The sequence below is a fragment of the Geotrypetes seraphini genome, chromosome 13 (assembly GCF_902459505.1).
Source record: "Geotrypetes seraphini chromosome 13, aGeoSer1.1, whole genome shotgun sequence".
In the NCBI taxonomy this organism is placed as follows: Eukaryota; Metazoa; Chordata; class Amphibia; order Gymnophiona; family Dermophiidae; genus Geotrypetes; species Geotrypetes seraphini.
This window is the reverse complement of record NC_047096.1, coordinates 61,579,573-61,597,771: the sequence shown is the minus strand read 5'-3', so window position 1 is coordinate 61,597,771 and position 18,199 is coordinate 61,579,573. Positions and strand designations below refer to the sequence as shown.

The 18,199-nt window shown below is 44.3% G+C and overlaps 1 protein-coding gene across 1 annotated transcript in view; it reads left to right on the top strand.

Moving 5' to 3' along the window:
- Positions 1-11,607, top strand: part of LOC117347691 (vasoactive intestinal polypeptide receptor 1-like) — a 48,074-nt gene extending 36,467 nt beyond the window's left edge. Inside the window, exons 10-12 of the mRNA XM_033918934.1 lie at positions 2,424-2,553; positions 8,228-8,269; positions 11,238-11,607. Of these exons, the coding sequence (XP_033774825.1) occupies positions 2,424-2,553; positions 8,228-8,269; positions 11,238-11,330 (265 nt within the window). The 3' untranslated portion in view covers positions 11,331-11,607. The remainder of the gene's footprint in view (positions 1-2,423; positions 2,554-8,227; positions 8,270-11,237) is intronic.
- The last annotated feature ends 6,592 nt before the right edge of the window (positions 11,608-18,199 follow it).

Here is an 18,199-nt window from a genome sequence, read left to right as displayed (position 1 = left end):
CTTAGAAGTGGAACTTGTTGGATGAAAGCGTGCAAGTCACGGATAAGAGAAAGTATCGCCAAGCTTTTTCCACCTTCTTCACCCATCAAGATGGGCTCTGCTTCTGCCATAATATGATCAGTTTGCTTGAGGCAATTGGAACGGCACGTAACGCAAAAGAGTGGCATTTCTTCATTGACAGCTCATTCAGGAGTATCAAAGCCATGCTACTGCATAACGGGAACAAGTACCCGTCTCTTCCACTGGCTCATTCAGTGCACCTCAACGAGGATTATAACAGCATCAAGACCTATGATGAACTGTTTTGTGGTTTTCAATTGAGAGTTTTCTCTGATGTTGCCAGACAGCCGCAATTTCAGAGGAAACAGTTCCTACGGCTTAAACCTAATGTTTGGCTATAGGAGCCTCCTTTTTTTTTTTAAATTCCCATGCAAATGTCTAGTAACATATGGAACAGATAAATATATATTTGTTGATCCATTTCAATTAGAGATTTTCTTAAAAGATAAAATTTTACCTCAGAAGTCAGAGATTAATGTTGTGGTTGATGATAAAGTGTGACAAATAATTAGTTTTCATTTTGCATGTTTTTGAAATCATTACTTATTTCCTTATTTTATGGTGCAAACTAGCCCCAATGATGTGGACTAGATCATGACTGTAATTTTTTCTTTGTTTTAGTTTATTTCCTTAAAGTGACATGAAGATGTACCTAAATTTGTTATTTATGTAATAAATGCAAATAAAGAATAAAGAAAAAAAAAAAAAGACCTGTGATGAGTTGGGAAGTCATCAGAGACTTCAAAATGGTGACATTCCTAATGGATCTCTGGTGGTTTTACCAAGTTTCCCTGCTACCTCTGCCTTTGGGACAGCAGAACACAAAGGCGCACTACCAAAGGCAGGACTGGCCACAGCGGACCGAGTTCTCTGTGGGGAGAAACAACATCAAATGGGAAACACTGGTGGACTCCCGGAAGGTGCTGATGCCACCATGGCACATCAAATGGGGCCTAATGAAACAATTTGTCAGAGCTCTAGATAAGGAGTTGGTGGCCTTCTGTCTGAGGCAAAGATCAAAGCTGGTGTTTTTGTCGGACCACAGATAAAGAAGACACTGGAGAGCAAGGAATTTCACAAGAAGTTAACTAGGAAGGAAAAAAGCAGCTAGGAACAGCCTTGTTGCAATCACAAGCCAAAAACTATATGAAGTTGGTTGAGAATCCGGTGAAGAGTTACAGTAAAATGGGCTGTAGGATATCTCTCAAATTTAACGTCTTTGATACTCATCTTGAGACATTCAAGGAGAACATGGGAGCATACTCAGAGGATCAAGATGAGCGCTTCCACCAAGATATACTGAACTTTGAAAGCTGCTACCAAGATCAATATAATGAGAACATGATGGGAGACTACATCTGGGGGCTGATTCATGAAAGTGACTTACAATATAATTGCAGATCTTGAAAAACTGCTCACTTCTAAATCTGTGGTCATCTTTGTATAACTTCAGTATAAATGTGAGATGTTAACTGTTATTCATATGTTGCTTTTTATGACTTTATAAGAATGAAAAAATGAAAATTTGGCATTTTCTCATTTTAAATAGGTAAATTGCAAAATTTGGCTATCCTGGCCACAAAAGCAAAGTTTTATGGAAATTACAGACGTTTTCTATACTTTTTAGGCATGAGCAATTAGGAAATTACTTACTGCCCAGGAATAAAAACAGTGCATACAACTGACTTCAAGACAGTACTTACAATCGTTCAAAGAAATACTACAAAACATTCCCCCCCTCCCACCCTATTCAAGAACCCAAACTCTTTCATTTGGTCAATTAATACAATAAAATATAATGCTCTCCCTCCCTCCTGCCCACCCTTCCTGGATGTGCAAATCAAATAGGATAATCCAGCTAATCAGTGTTAAAAAAATGTGTCAATGGACCCCCACGTTAATTTAAATATCTTATTATTACACAAAATTTCTGCATTCATTTTTTCATATTTATAGCATAAACATAAAGAATTCCACCACAAGGAGAAATTAAGTCTATCCCAATTTTTCCAGTTTTTAGTAACCATTTGCATGGCTATCCCAGTCATTATGGTAAATAATCTGCTTTTATATCCATGTAATGGAGGTTTAGGTGACAACAATGTACCACAGATAACCACCTCATAAGATAACGGAATCCAAGACTCCAAGATCAAATTAATTTGTCCCCATATTGATTTCCAAAAGATGAGTATCAAAGGACAATAAAACATCATTTTACTTAGCGTGATTATTTCCGTGTTTCTTTATCCTCGAATTACATTTTAGATCTTTTCATTAGTCATTCTCAGTGCTTGGATTGAAACCATTGTTCATTTTCTCTTTCTTTCTCGTTATATAATTTTTTGTGATTTCTTTTCCAGGAGACTTGCCAAGTCCACAATGCTGTTGATCCCACTATTTGGAGTTCATTATGTGGTATTTGCCCTATTCCCAGAACATATTGGTGTGGAAGTACGTGTCTATTTTGAGCTTGTGCTGGGCTCATACCAGGTATGTTACCTAAATAACAACTCCTCCCCCCCCCCCCAAGTACTTGCTTAAAAAGGTTGAAAAGAAAATAATTGTTATGGAAAGGCAGTGGATGCCTGGAATGCCCTCCCAAAAAAAGTGGTAGAATTCTGCTTTTGTCCTTATCTGTTCTGATTCAATATTTTATTTATGTAATTTTTCAATATTTTATTTCAATATTTTATTTATGTTTCAATATTTTATTTATGTAATTTTATTGTAAACCGTTTTGGAATAAAACGGTATAGAAAATTTTAAAATAAATAAAAGGAAAAGGGTATATGCAGTACATATCTGAAAGGCGAGAGAGCTTAAACTAAGCATGACTTTTACACATCAAAGAAATCATTAGAAATGTAAGTTGCATTATACTGCAGGCAATATCCACACAGCACAGGCATGGGTAAAGTAATTGCACAATGCAGGAGGGCAGGCCAGGGACTCCCCAAAATTGGGTGCCATGTTATAGAATACCTGTATTTGCTCACCAAACTGCCATCCATTGGGTGTGATAAGATTGCTGCAGATCTTATCATCAGCCCATAATAAAGACCTCGTGACAGTGACAGTTACAATAAGATAGGTTTATTAGCAATAAGCAAAAGGCAGCTCACATGGAATAGCAAAGTATAGCATATTGGCTATAAGAATAACATATATACGAAATAGCAATCTGATGTTCTTTTAGGTCTGACTCCTCTTTCTTCTCTTATGCCATCAAGCATGTCACTTATATACATTATTTCAGTAGCCTAGGGTACCTCCTAGTTACTCACTTCTCATTGGTTTGTCACATATGTCATTTTTATTGGCTGAATGGTCTATACACTTATCATGGAGCCATACTGAAGCGTGACATCACCTGGTGCCAAAACTGACCTTTCTATATTTCCCTGACAAATGCATTCCCAATACTAAGGCTAATAACTCCAGGGAGCAAGCCCCCACCTTCCTGAGTTATACTGTCCTTCACTAGCACTTCTTAGGAGGTACTGTTCTGAAAAGTCCCAAAACAGTGATGCTACAGTCAGGAGATCTGACTGCTGGTTTCTGGAGCAAAGGTGAATCTCTCTCTTACTGGCAGAGAGGAAAATGACTGCTTAGAAGTTTGAATTCATATGCACAATGTCTCTCTTAGAAATATAACTATTTGGGGTTCTCAGGGGTCTTCGCCTACAATATATGCAGTTCTTATGCTTGTGTCTTCTTCCGCCTACATTTTCATGCAGGTCTTATGCCCGATTCTCCCTCAGATGCAAGCTATGGCAGACATAGGTGCTCACGCCCAAGGTTAAGCATGAGAAGCACAATGTTCCAGTGGTGTAGTAAGGGGTGAGCGAGGGGGGTGGTCCGCCGCAGGTGCCATGTTGGGGGGAGCGCTGGCACTCCTCCTCTTCCCATTCCTATCCTCGCAACGCGCATGCCCCCCTCTTCCCTAGAAGAAAAAGGGATTGGGGGGTATAGATAGGTATAGACCATTGCTCAGTCAATGGGACTGATGGGCCGCCGCGGGAGCGGACCGCTGAGCAGGATGGACCTATGGTCTGCCTCAGCGGAGGCAACTTCTTATGTTCTTATGTTCTTATGTTCCCTTCCCCCATTCCTCTAGTTCACTGTCACGAGAAACAAATTCAATGGGTTCCTCGCAACCGCGTTGGCTCTCCCACTGATGTCACTTCCGGGCCCTGCGCATAGGAAGTGGTGTATGGGGGAAGGAGAGAACATGTGCAGCAGGGGGTAGCAGGGAAGGAGCGGGGGTGGGGTGGAGACAAGGGTGGGTGGAGTGCCTTCACCCCGGGTGCCTCTCATCCTTGCTATGCCACTGCATTGAGCTAGCATTCCTTAAAAGACGCTCCGCAGAGAGCATCCTTTTCAGAATAATATCTCAGCGCAGATAAGAACATAAGAATTGCCGCTGCTGGGTCAGACCAGTGGTCCATCGTGCCCAACAGTACGCTCACGCGGCGGCCCTTAGATCAAAGACCAGTGCCCTAACTGAGACTAGCCTTACTTGCATATGTTCCAGTTCAGCAGGAACTTGTCTAACTTTGTCTTGAATCCCTGGAGGGTGTTTTCCCCTATAACAGCCTCCAGAAGAGCGTTCCAGTTTTTTACCACTCTCTGGGTGTAGAAGAACTTCCTTATGTTTGTACGGAATCTATCCCTTTTTAACTTTAGAGAGTGTCCTCTCGTTCTCTCTACCTTGGAGAAGGTGAACAACCTGTCTTTATCTACTAAGTCTATTCCCTTCATTATCTTGAATGTTTCGATCATGTCCTCTCGCAGTCTGCTCTTTTCAAGGGATGCCTAACTTTGGGTGGCATACTAAATCTGGTCTCTCTGACTGATTGTGTGAAGTATGAGCCTATCATGCCTTCTCTGGAAATTTTCACTTTCTATCCAGTGGCCCAAGGCCAAAATTGAAGATCCTTGTTTTACTTTTCAAAGGGCAGTACGGCAGTGCTCCCTTTGCGATGTTATACCCATGCACCCCTACCAAAATAACATCCAATAGCATGGACAAATCATTTCAAAAGAAACAATCATTCAACAACAGAGAGGAGGACAGGTGCCCGCCCCCCAGGCCTGCCCCATTATGGCCGGCTTGTTCTACTCCACTCAGGATTTTGTAGACTTCAATCATATCTCCCCCTCAGTTGTCTCTTTTCCAAGCTGAAGAGTCCTAACCGTTTTAGTCTATAGTTTTAATACTATGGATTTGCGACAGACTATGGATTTTTCTTCCAGGAAATTGTCCAAACCTTTCTTAAAACCAGCTATGCTATCTACTCTTAGAACCTCTGGCAATGTGTTCCAGAGCTTAACTATTCTCTGAGTGAAAAAAATATTTATTCCTATTGGTTTTAAAAGTATTTCCCTGTAACTTCATCGCGTCTCCCCTAGTCTTTGTAATTTTTGACAGAGTGAAAAATCGATCCACTTGTTCTACTCCACTCAGGATTTTGTAGACTTCAATCATATCTCCCCTCAGCCGTCTCTTTTCCAAGCTGAAGAGCCCTTAACCGTTTTAGTCTTTCCTCATACGAGAGGAGTTCCATCTCCTTTACCATCTTGGTCGCTCTTCTTTGAACCTTTTCTAGCGCCGCTATATCTTTCTTGAGATAAGGAGACCAGAATTGAACAGAACACTCCAGGTGAGGTCACACCATGGAGCGATACAGGGGCATTATAATATTTTTAGTCTTGTTAACCATCCCTTTTTAAAGAATTCCTAGCATCCTGTTTGCTTTTATGGCCGCCGCAGCACATTGGGAGGAAGGTTTCATCGTATTGTCTACAGTGACACCCAGATTTTTTTCTTGGGCGCTAACCTTCAAATCATTGATAAATGTGTTAAAAGCAGCAGTCCCTGCACAGACTCCTAGGGAACCCCACTATTTAACTTTTGTCCATTGAAAATATTGACAAATTAGCCATATTTTCTGCTTTATATTTATCTTTTAGCCAATTCTTAATTCATAATATGGCATTATCTCCTATCTCATGAATTTCCTCAGAAGTGTTTCATGAGGGACTTTGTCACATGCCTTTTGAAAATCCAGATACACGATATCACCTTCATCTACATGTTTATTCACCCCTTCAAAGAAATGTAGTAGATTGGTAAGGCAAGTTTTCCCTTGACTAAATCCATGTTGCATTAATTTATGCTTTTGTATATGCTCTGTAATTTTGTTCTTTATAAGAGTGTCTACCATTTTGCCTGGCACCGACGTCAGAGTCACCAGTCTACAATTTCCCGGATCACCTCTGGAGCCCTTTTTAAAAAGTGGTGGTCCTCTGGTACCAAGTTAGACTTTAAAAATATATTACGAATTCCAGTGTTCCCCCGGTCATTCGCGGTTTGCGGTCCTGGTGATTCATGGTTTTCTCTGACCGGGACTTCCTGTGCTAAAGTCGGGCTTCATCAATCAGGAGCTGCATGTCAAAGCAGCTCCTGATTGGTGAAGCCTGACTTTAGTGCAGGAAGAGGCGGTCGGAGCATACCGCAAGTGATTTCCTTCACTCGCTGGCGCTCCAGCTGCCCTCTCCTGCCTCCCCAGGCGAAAAACCGTATTTGCGGTTTTTCGATATTCGCAGGGGTTCTTGGAATGGAACCCCTGCGAATATCAGGGGAGTACTGTATTAACAAGTTTATTTTTCCCTTGATATACTGCAATGGAAGAACACCTATGCGCTTTACACAAAATTAATGAAATTAATCCTAAAAGGAAAATGGAACTACAATATCAATAATAAAAGGAGGAAAAAATAAAAGGTTAAAAAGTTTTAAAAACTGATTTGCGCTTTCTTATTTACGTTCAGCTGTATTTGTTGTAAGGCCTTAGCAGGTCTAATCCCAGAGTAGTTTATGGAATCTTTCATCATTACAAATTCTCATTCACTCTTCTCGTTTCCTTCTGCAAAGGGATGCAAATATAAGAAATTCCAGGAACGAATGCTGTCCTTCCAGACAGCCTCATGGATTAGGGATCTGACTCACATATTTACACTTTCAAATTCGTACCAACAACTTCGACGTGCTTTAAAGACGCTTCTTTTTATAGAATCTTTTGGAACTTTGACATTGGATGTTTATCCATTGGTATTGCTAATCTCTGCGAACCGCATAGAACTTAATGGCACTTGCGATATACAAGTGAGTTTTTATGTTATGTTATTTCAGATTGGTCTCCGCTAAGTCTCTTTACCCCTCTTTTACTAAGATGTGCTAGCTGATTTAACACACGCTAAATATTAGCACATGCTAAACTCTAATGCGTCCATAGAATATAATGGATGCATTAGCATTTAGTGTGTGCTAAATCGGCTAGCATGCCTTAGTAAAAGGACCCCTTTGTTTGTAGATCATTGGTCAAATGCATCATTGAACACTTTTCAATTTGATCAGTACTCTGGGATGTCCAAACATTATCTATCAGTCACAATGCTTAACACAGTATGGAGAGCAGGTACTCTCGTCCATGTTATGTGCTTTTCAGTATGGACCCAATAGTTTATTCATTCATGTACGCATTGTTTTTAAACGATAAAACTATAAACAATACAAAACACAGCCCTAAGACTCATCTACTCGTTGAAAAAATACGACCACATCACAGGGGCATACCATGACTCACACTGGCTCCCAATACAAGCAAGAGTTCACTTCAAATTCCACTGCCTACTATTTAAAGCTATAAACGGAGACAGCCCACCCTACTGGAACAACTGATTAACTCAATCCACCTCAACCAGACACAGGAGAACCCACACACTATTCACACACCCGCCAACCAAAAATGTCAAACGAAGAAAACTGGATGACAACCTACTGGCCACCAGAGCAGCGAAACTGGACAGACAACTCACCAATCTGCTGTCTTCGACCACAGGTTACAAAACCTTCAAAAGAGAAAAAAAACTCTACTCTTCAAAAAATACACAAAACCTATATAACACAACCAGATTATCGTAGCAAATTAAAAATGTTCAATCTACTCCCTTTGTATTTCCAAATATCATGACAATTCTTATGTAATCCGCCTTGAGGTAATGGCGGAATAGAAATCACTAATGTAATGTAATGTAAAATAGAATCGCACAGTTTTTTAATCAGTTTATAAAATGATTTTTATTTTTTTCTTTCGTCTAGGGATTTATTGTCGCTCTTCTTTACTGTTTCCTGAATGGGGAGGTAAGGTTGTGATTTCCTCCCATCTTTATTTATTAAAAACTTTTTACGTGCTGTCTTGGTAAGTTAAATGAACAAGGCTCACAATTTTACATACTGACCATAATAACTAATGAGATAAAATCACAAAAAGATAATCAGAGATCCAAAAACAATCTGCCACTGCTTCCCCCCAAATTAACTAAATTACTAAGGTGCACTAACCGAATAGCACGTGCTAATTGATTTAGCACATGCTAAACGCTAACACATGCATGTTAGTCTATGGACGTGTTAGCGTTTAGCGCATGCTAATTCGATTAGAACACGCTAATCGGTTAGCGCACCTTAGCGAAAGAGGGGGTCAATATGTGAGTATATTATAAAGGAGATTTTCATCTCGACATTTCTTTTCCAACCAGTAAACACCAAAATCAACCCATTTCTGATTAAACTTGCTTGTTGAAAAGCCATCATCTTTAAGAGCTTTGCTAAACTTTCGTAAAGGAGTCAACAAAGGAAATCTCTGGTGGCGACCCGTTTTAATAAATGGGGCGATGTAACTAAATGGTCTATTGATCTTGGGGTCAATATTCGAAGCCATTGAACTGGCCTGAAATGGCTCGAAATCTGTTCACTTGTTGGGAGGCCCATCTGCGCAGGCGCCGGTGTGACGCAATGATGTAGCAAGACGTCACCGCATTCCGTCATTGCATGCACAGATGCTGTCCCAACATCACTCCTAGCTGAAAGCTTCTCAAAACCCGGCCAAAGTGCCGGGTTTTGAAAAGCCATCCGGACGCCTAGATATGTCCTCTAAAAGGAGGACATGTCCGGGAAAATCTGGTAACCGTAGACCAGGGATCTCAAAGTCCCTCCTTGAGGGCCGCAATCCAGTTGGGTTTTCAGGATTTCCCCAATGAATATGCATTGAAAGCAGCGCATGCACATAGATCTCATACATATTCATTGGTGGAAATCCTGAAAACCCGACTGGAATACGGCTCTCAAGGACCGGAGTTCCCTACCCCTGTCTTAAGAGATGACCAAAGGGCGTGAACAGAGGTAGAACATATAGACCAGGGGCAGGGAACTCTGGTCCTCGAGAGCCATATTCCAGTCGGGTTTTCAGGATTTCCACCAATGAATATGCATGAGATCTATGTGCATGCGCTGCTTTCAATGCATATTCATTGGGGAAATCCTGAAAACCCGACTGGATTGCGGCCCTCAAGGAGGGACTTTGAGATCCCTGCTAGAGAATGACACGGTGACGGTTTACCCGCGGCCACCGCATTTAAGCCGCGGGTCACCGCCGAAAACGGGGAAGAAAACTTGCAGTCGCTGCGGTGACGGGGACAAGGCCATTCACCGACCGCGGAAACGGTGAACAGGTTTGTCCCCGCGGGCCAATGTACCCCCTTCTAGGAACCGCTATTTACCTGTGTTTCACCGCTCCTCGCTCGTCTGGCCAGCAGGCCTGCCTCCGTCCAAATGAGGCGGGCCCGCCCCTCCCCTCCCCTGCCTCCCAATGGCCTCCCCTAAGATCGCCGGCAGGAGGGTACCCAACCCCTCCTGCTGGACCCCCCCCCAACGAACCCTCCCACCCCGGAACCCCCTTAGTCTTACTTTCCAAGTTGGACCGGACAGCTCCTCGCTCGTCTGGCCAGCAGGCCTGCCTCCGTCCAAATGAGGCGGGCCCGCCCCTCCCCTCCCCTGCCTAACCCACAGGATCCTAGGGCCTGATTGGCCCAAGCACCTAAGGCCCCTCCTATAGCGGGAGTGGCTTTAGGTGCCTAGACCAATCAGGCCCTAGGATCCTGTGGGTTGGGCAGGGTAGGGGCGGGCCCACCTCATTTGGACGGAGGCAGGCCTGCTGGCCAGACGAGCGAGGAGCTGTCCGGTCCAACTTGAAAAGTAAGACTAAGGGGGTTCCGGGGTGGGAGGGTTCGTTGGGGGGGGGGTCCAGCAGGAGGGGTTGGGTACCCTCCTGCCGGCGATCTTAGGGGAGGCCATTGGGAGGCAGGGGAGGGGAGGGTAGGGGCGGGCCCGCCTCATTTGGACGGAGGCAGGCCTGCTGGCCAGACGAGCGAGGAGCTGTCCGGTCCAACTTGAAAAGTAAGACTAAGGGGGTTCCGGGGTGGGAGGGTTCGTTGGGGGGGGGGTCCAGCAGGAGGGGTTGGGTACCCTCCTGCCGGCGATCTTAGGGGAGGCCATTGGGAGGACCGGCAGGAGGGGTTGGGTACCCTTCTGCTGCGATTGTCGGGAGGGCCGTTGGGGGGGTCTACATGAGGGGTTGGGTGCCCTCCTGCCGTGATCGCTGGGGGGAGGGGAGACTTGCAGCCGTAGCCGCGGTCACTATGCTAATCACGGCAGCATTTAAAGTACATGTCGTGTTTGTTTTTGCATTGCTAGCCCCAGGGGTGGTGGAAGATTAGTGATTGAAAAACTGTATGAAAAATAACTATTTTAAATTTAGTGATCAAAATGTGTCAGTTTTGAGAATTTTTATTAATTAATTTTTTCTCTGCGTGTTTTGTTTTTGTATAGTTATTAACTAATATTTAACTAAGTTTTAAAGTTTTAAAGAATGTTTCCTTTATACGTAAATAAAGAAAAGTGAATGGGATTGCAGTGGCGGTGACGGGGCGGTGAATGGGGTGGCAGTGGCGGTGACGGGGCGGTGAAGAGGATGGTGAGACGGGGACGGGGCGGTGACGGGGTTGGTGAGACGGGGACGGGGCGGTGACGGGGATGGTGAGACGGGGACGGGGCGGTGACGGGGAACAATTTTTTCACCGTGTCATTCTCTAATCCCTGCCCTAGACAGTGCTATCTTGGCAGAATATTTCATTTCATGCACTGATATTCAGCTTATCAAATAAAAGCAGAACCAGTCAGCCCACTGGTGCTTGTATGGCTGTGATTTAATGCCAGTTAAGCCAAAGTGGACAGATTTCACCTCCGTTTGTTTATGTCTGTTTATCTACAGGTTCAGACAGAAGTGAAACGGCGCTGGAGGAAATGCAGGTCGTCCATGGAAAGCAACGTTTTCAACTTGGTGACTCAAGAATTCACTGCCTAAGGAACAGGACAGCACCACCTGGGCTCATCTGTGGTCCTGTGGGAAAATTCATGCAGTTTTTTTGTCAATGCACGAATCTGTAAAGGAAAAGTACAGTGTTCCCTTGCGAATTCGCGAAATGCGGACTCACTCATTCGCGGTCTGCTCCAACCGCCTCTTCCTGTGATAAAGTTAGGCTACACCAATCAGGAGCTGCGTGTCACAGCAGCTCCTGATTGTTGTAGCCCGACTTCACTAAATAAAGAGCTGGTCGGAGCAGACCGCGAGTGATTTTCTTCACCCGCCAGCGCTCCAGCTGCCCTCTCCTGCTTTCCCTGCCTTTTGACAGGTGAAAAACCACATGTGCATTTTTAAAAAAATTTGTGGGAGTTCCTGGAACGGAACCCTCACGAATTTCAGGGGAGTACTATACTACTAATCATTTCTATAGCAACAGTGGGGTAGTAAGAGGTCAGGGGGAGGAGTTCGGTTTGCCCCGAGCACCATAGTGTTGAGGGTGCAGGCACCCGTCCTCCTCTCTGCTCCTCCCTCGCTCCTTTCCCGCCCCCACTGCCATGCGTGCGGCTTCCGTTCCCCCGTACCTCTATAACATTCCTGGCGTGAGCAGCAACCGGCAGTCTTCTGTTGCACCAGCATTGGCTCTTCCTCTTGATGTCACTTCCTTGACCCACAACTAGGAAGTGACGTCAGAGGAAAATCTGATGCTGGCGCGACAGCAGGTTGGGGGTTGCTGCTCATGCCAGGAATGTTACAGAGGTATGGGGGAAGGAAAGCGGCGCACTCGTGGCAAGAGGGGGTGGGGAAGGAGCGTGTGGAGGTGGGGGCGGAGAAGAAGGCGGAGAGAGTGCCTCTCACCCTTGCTATGCCACTGTATAGCGCAACTACTGTGTTTCCCTGAAAATAAGCCCTAGTCCCAGGATTCGCCGGCAGTTTCGCTTCCCTCCCTCCCATCCCTTGTGCAGCAGAACTCTTTGAGTGAGCACCACCTCCTTAAGCATCTGCCCCTGCCGTGCAGCCGACCCCCCCGAATCATTTCCTCCCTCCCATCCAAATCCTGCTGACCGCGAGCGAGCCCTAGTACATACCTCCCTAAGCAGCATCGGGATGGCAGCACTCTAAACAGATGCTTTGGCCTTGTCCGCCTGTGAATTCACTCTGCCGCCCTTTTTGAGGACATGTCCGGGGGTCCAGATGGCTTTTCAAAACCCGTCACTTTGTCCAGGTTTTGAAAAGCTTTCTGTCAAAATTGTGTCAGGAAGGGACATCTGCGCATGCTGTCCGTGCATATATGGATGCCGGCTGGGGGCGGAACAGGGCATGACACAAGCGGAACGGGGCAGGCCTGGAGGCATGGCCATGGGTCCGGATTTTCCTTCAGGAAAATCTGGTAAACCTAACCCAGCACTCATCCTAAATATCAGCACTAACCTACTAATTTCCCAAGACTTGATCAGACTGTAGAGTGCACAAAAGTGGTGAACCCAATTAATTCATCTGAGAGTTTAAGGCATGACAGAGATTAAGCTACTTTTATTCAGATCCAGTTTCGTTAGGGAAGCTTTAGGAGAAGACACATGCAGAAGCTGTAATGTGAAGGGCAATACTATAAGTAACTAGGCATTCACAGGTACGTGCCCATTTGCGTAAGTTCAGAGAAAAGTAGCAGTGTCGCACATAAGTCCTAAATGCTATTCTATAAGGGCACATATAAGTACTATAGCATGCAAAAACATAAGGGCAAGGCTGCCAATTAGGGCCCTTGCCACATCTGGGAGCCCTCAATTACACCAACTCTACGGCTAGTTAAACTGCAGTCATTTAAACATAAGGCACACCAGTGCTGGTTCTGCGAGTATTCTGTAATGGAATCTAAGCATCCAGATGTTGTTCTACAATAGACTCTTGTTACAAAGCAGTGAGAGTAACCAGAAGACAAAGAGCCAGGGAAAACAATGTACAAGAAAACCCACACTTTTATTGGAAAAGTCTGTTGTAATTGCTCTCCAATTGTCTATAGATATGCCATCATATTTTTGTGTTAGACAAAGACTTGACATGACTATGTATGTTTTGGCAAAGATGCCTGCATCAGGAGTCATAAGATCTGGGAGTGTTACATAAAATTGTAATAAAATCAATAAAATGTAAGGAAGTACAATGTTAGTGTATCTCTACACATATTGGTACTGCCTCTACACAATCTAATGCAAACCAGACTCTCTCAAATAAGCACCTGCAGTATACCAAAGGCACACTATTAAGTGTAGAACAATCTCAACTCAATGTACGTTGTAAATAGTTAAAGCAGGGGTTCATTCACTCAAAACATCACAAAGACAGGACAGTTGACAAAATCATAAATAAACGGAGAAAAATAAACCTCAATTGTGGGTCGCCAGGACCTTTGTGATGTTTTGAGTGAATGAACCCCTGCTTTAACTATTTACAACGTACATTGAGTTGAGATTGTTCTTTACAGAATACGATTGTACCTTTATTACATTGGTTAAAACACTATTAAGTGTGCCATATATACAATACATCTATATAAAAACAACAACATTGATATTGAACATGATGTGCTCATGGATGCACATATAGAAAACATATAAGAATGTAAGAATAGCCTTACTGGTCCATCAAGCTCAGTAGCCCGTTCTCATGGTGGCCATTCCAGGCCAAAACCCAAAGAGTAACAACATTCCTTACTACCGACCCAGGGCAAGCAGTGGCTTCCCCCCATGTCTTTCTCAATCACAAACTATGGATCTTTCCTCCAGGAAATTATCCAAACCTTTCTTAAAACCAGCTACACACCCTTTGCAATACTGTTTACTCTCCGAGGGCTTTGTTCTTCTCTCTTTTTGGCATATAGAACAGACTCACCCCACAGCATCAGAGCTCCCAGAAGGAAGTGCTCACTTAGAGAGTTGGCATCTTCATGTAATGGCCTATTAAAGATCTAGTGAACAAAGCCTGAATGTGTAAACTCTCTCTCTTAAAAAAGACCTGCTTCTGTGCTCGGAGTAAAGAACCAGGAGAACTGGCAGGAAATGGTAAAAGAATTCCCAGTCAACAATATAAAAAATGAAAGGCTCAATATTCAGCTGGCAGTCATCAGCATTTTTTTTTTGGGGGGAAGGGGGGCTGCCGCCAGCAGTATCCTTGGATAATCAATACTGGGCCGTGTCTGGGCACCAGCACTGAATATCCAGTTACATATAGCCGGATAGCACTTATTCATCATTTATCTGGTTAACCTATCCGGTTAAGTGCTACATATCACATTCAACTGAATAAGTGTCAACGCCACCCCCAGACTGGTTTTAGTATAAGTGCCACTGAATATACCAGTTAGCCCTGGACAAGTGATTTAGGGGGAAATTCACCAAGCAGCGTTAGGACCAAAAATAGCAATATTTAAATCGCCATGCATTGCTACGTAATGAGATGCAAAACACACAAATGCATATTTTGCATCTCATTACTATGCAAATTGCCTAATGCACATTGTGACGATATACCACAGGTCATATTAGGGACTAAAACTGATGGGGGCTAGAGTTCCCCACGCATGGCCCAACTCCTCCATGCTGACCCTCTGTGGCCTGAATCCCCGATGCCAACCCCCCTGTAACCTCCTGAATCCTCATGGCCTCCCAAACCCCCAACGTGGTTACCTGGATAATCCCTTGTGGGATCTGGGGGAACATCCAAGATGATGCCCCATCGCAACTGGCCTCTTCGGTGTCACAAAGAAGACGGCATCCCTAGCAGCCATCTCTTGAGGCCAGGAGTAAGATGGCCACCAGGAGCACCATTTTTTTTGTGATATTAGAGAGGCCAGGAGTAGTGGAGCATCACTCCTGGCTACCCCCACCAGACCAGCAAGGATTATCCAAGTAGCCACCTGGAGGGTTTGGGGAGTTTGGGGGCCACTGGTGATCGGCATGGTGGGGTTTTTGGGCCAAGGGGAGGAGGGTCGGCAGGGGGGCTGGGTGGCTGCAGAGTGGTCAGCATTGGGGACAGGCCATAGGGGGTCAGCATAGGGAAGTTGGGCCATGGGGGGGGGGGACTTTAGCTCAGCACCCTGAGAACATGCTCCTGGGTCATAGGAAGAATTCTGCCTGTGAGGTGGCTCATAGGTAGCATTATTCCTTTAGGACAGGATTCAGCAACTGTGGCACTGAGATACTGCAGGTTGCTGAATCCCACAGAGCATCAAGGTGTGATAAAGGATGAACCTTTACCGCACCTTGATGAATTCACCCCCCAACCCTTCCTCAGGTAGCTTGGAGCCTCTCCTGGTTTTTTATTGATCCCTAAGTAAACTGAAAGAAAATCTAAGAATAAGTTTGAGTAAGTGGCAAACAGCCCCCAAATTACCAAGCTAAATGATAGAAACCATAAGCATGAGATAATTAATTGTGTAATCATAATAAAATCATATACAGACTTAGCCAATCATATATTTATGATTTTATATAGTTATTTATTATGTTATATTTATTTGTGATGCTTTTATTTGTCCAGTATGTTTTGTCCTTGAGGTAGTTTATGCTAGGCAAAAGGCAGCCATGTCAGGTATCATTTTTACTTAATAAAGTTCTTGTTTTATCTTCCAGCCAACGGTTTCTTTCCTTCTGAAACTAGCAGACCACCTGCCTGTTTCTTGTTTTACTTTTTGACCAAGCCAAATTATATTTTCAGAGAGACTAGAGATAAAACAAATCACTTTTTCAAGAAATGGCTCTGCAAATTGGAGAAAGTCATTCTGTTTTGGCTTAGCCAAAAGAATTTTCTGGAACTTTAGGGAAATAAATGGATTCTTTTCTGACCCCTGGTTATGCTGTGTCTTAATTGTCAAAGGAGAATGGACCTGTGTTCCAAACACTGCTGGTGAATCCCAAAACAGAAAGATGGAACAAAAAAGGCTCTTCAGGAGACCGTAAAACAACAGATTTAGTTATATAAAAATTAAAATATAAACAACAAACCATAAAATGTGTCAGAAGTCCATATAATACCAATTGCTCATGCAGGTAGCGACATACAACATGCAAATAGGAGCTTGTAAAGGACCCCACACGGTCCATGTTTTGGCTATCTTTGCCTTTGTCAGAGGCCCTAATTATAATCATACTGCAAAGTCTGACATGTGCCGACATTGAGCAATGAGGCTTATATTGTGTTTTGAATACGGGATGTGAGGCATCCATTAAGAAGATCAAGCAGCCTAATAAAGGTGAACCAGCTTGAAAATGGTGGTAACGCTGCAAACACTGCTGGTTTATCTGAGTATCTTAATTGTCATACACAGTCTAATTATATAGGCACATCTTATATTAGGTGTAGGAGGATCACCACCAAACCTTGGGTTGATACTGCTTGAAACGGTACAACTTTGAATACTACTTATCACTTATATAGTGCTGAAAGGTGTACATTTTGACATTTATAGATGGTCCCTGCTCAGAAGAGCTTACAATCTAACTTGGACAGACAGACATGACATAGAGGGCTGGGGATGCAGAACCCAAGGTGAGAGGAGTTAGGAGTCGAAAGCATTGCCAAAGAGGTGGGCTGACATTTATAGACGGTCCCTGCTCAGCAGAGCTTACAATCTAACTTAGACAGACAGACTCGACATATAGGGTTGGGGATGCAGAACCCAAGGTGAGAGGAGTTTGGAGTTGAAAGCACTCTCAAAGAGGTCGGCTGACATTTATAGATGGTCCCTGCTCACAAGAGCTTCCAATCTAACTTGGACAGACAGACATGACATATAGGGTTGGGGATGCAGAACCCAAGGTGAGAGGAGTTAGGAGTCGAAACTGCTCTCAAAGAGGTGGGCTTTTAATTGGGCCTTGAACACTGCCAGAGACGGAGCCCACCGAAGGGATTCGAGCGGCTTGTTCCACGCTGTCTTTCTAAGAAACGTGTTAGGATGACGAAAATATTGCAAACAAAGATGCCTCAAATTCACCTCCCTTTTAAAAGTAGATTCATGTAGCCATTTAAGGGTTTGCTGAACAAGTCACAGCTGAATAAAAAAATGAAATAAAGTTTCAAACTTCGTAGAGTCTGCAGCTCCTTTTTACTGCTAAACTTTAGATCAGTTTCAGAGGGGGAAATTTCCTTTTAAAAATATCTAATCTAAATCTTAGGTTTATATACCTGAAGAGTGTGCACACAGATCTTCTGGATGTATTTTCTATGTAAACCTAAGCAGATATTTTGGGAAATCTAGAGATATGTGATTAAATGCTAATCTTGTTACAACTCTGCACCTGGAACATCTCTCTCTGCATGAAAATTATGTGCAGAGCAGCTCTCCAATTTGGCTTGCAGGTAACGAGGGCAATTTTGAAAAAGCCTATTTCAACATACAAAGCACAAAAAGGCCCTTGAGAACTGCCCTGACTGGTGGACAATATTCAAAGTCATTGCCGCCACATAAAGCAAAGATACTTACCTGTAGCAGGTGTTCTCTGAGGACGGTTCCCGGCCTTGCCGTTCAGTCCCCCGCCACCCCCGAAGGACCGCTCGCCCCACTGACCTTCCCGCACCACCTGTGAAGCAGCCCGCAGCAGGATCGCGAAGTCAGCGTCAGCATCCCTGCGCTGCTTTCTGCGCCGCGATCCCGCCCCTCCTCTGACGTCAGAGGAGGGGCGGGACCGTGGCGCAGGAAGCAGCGCAGGGATCGCTGACGCTGACTTCGCGATCCTGCTGCGGCTGTTCATAGGTGGTGCGGGGAGGCCAGGGGGGCGAGCGGTCCTTCGGGGTGGGTCGGGGCATCAGGCCTTCAGGGTGGGGCGGGCGGGCAGGCAAGCAGGCTTTCAAGGGGGAGGGGGTGACAGGCAGGCAGG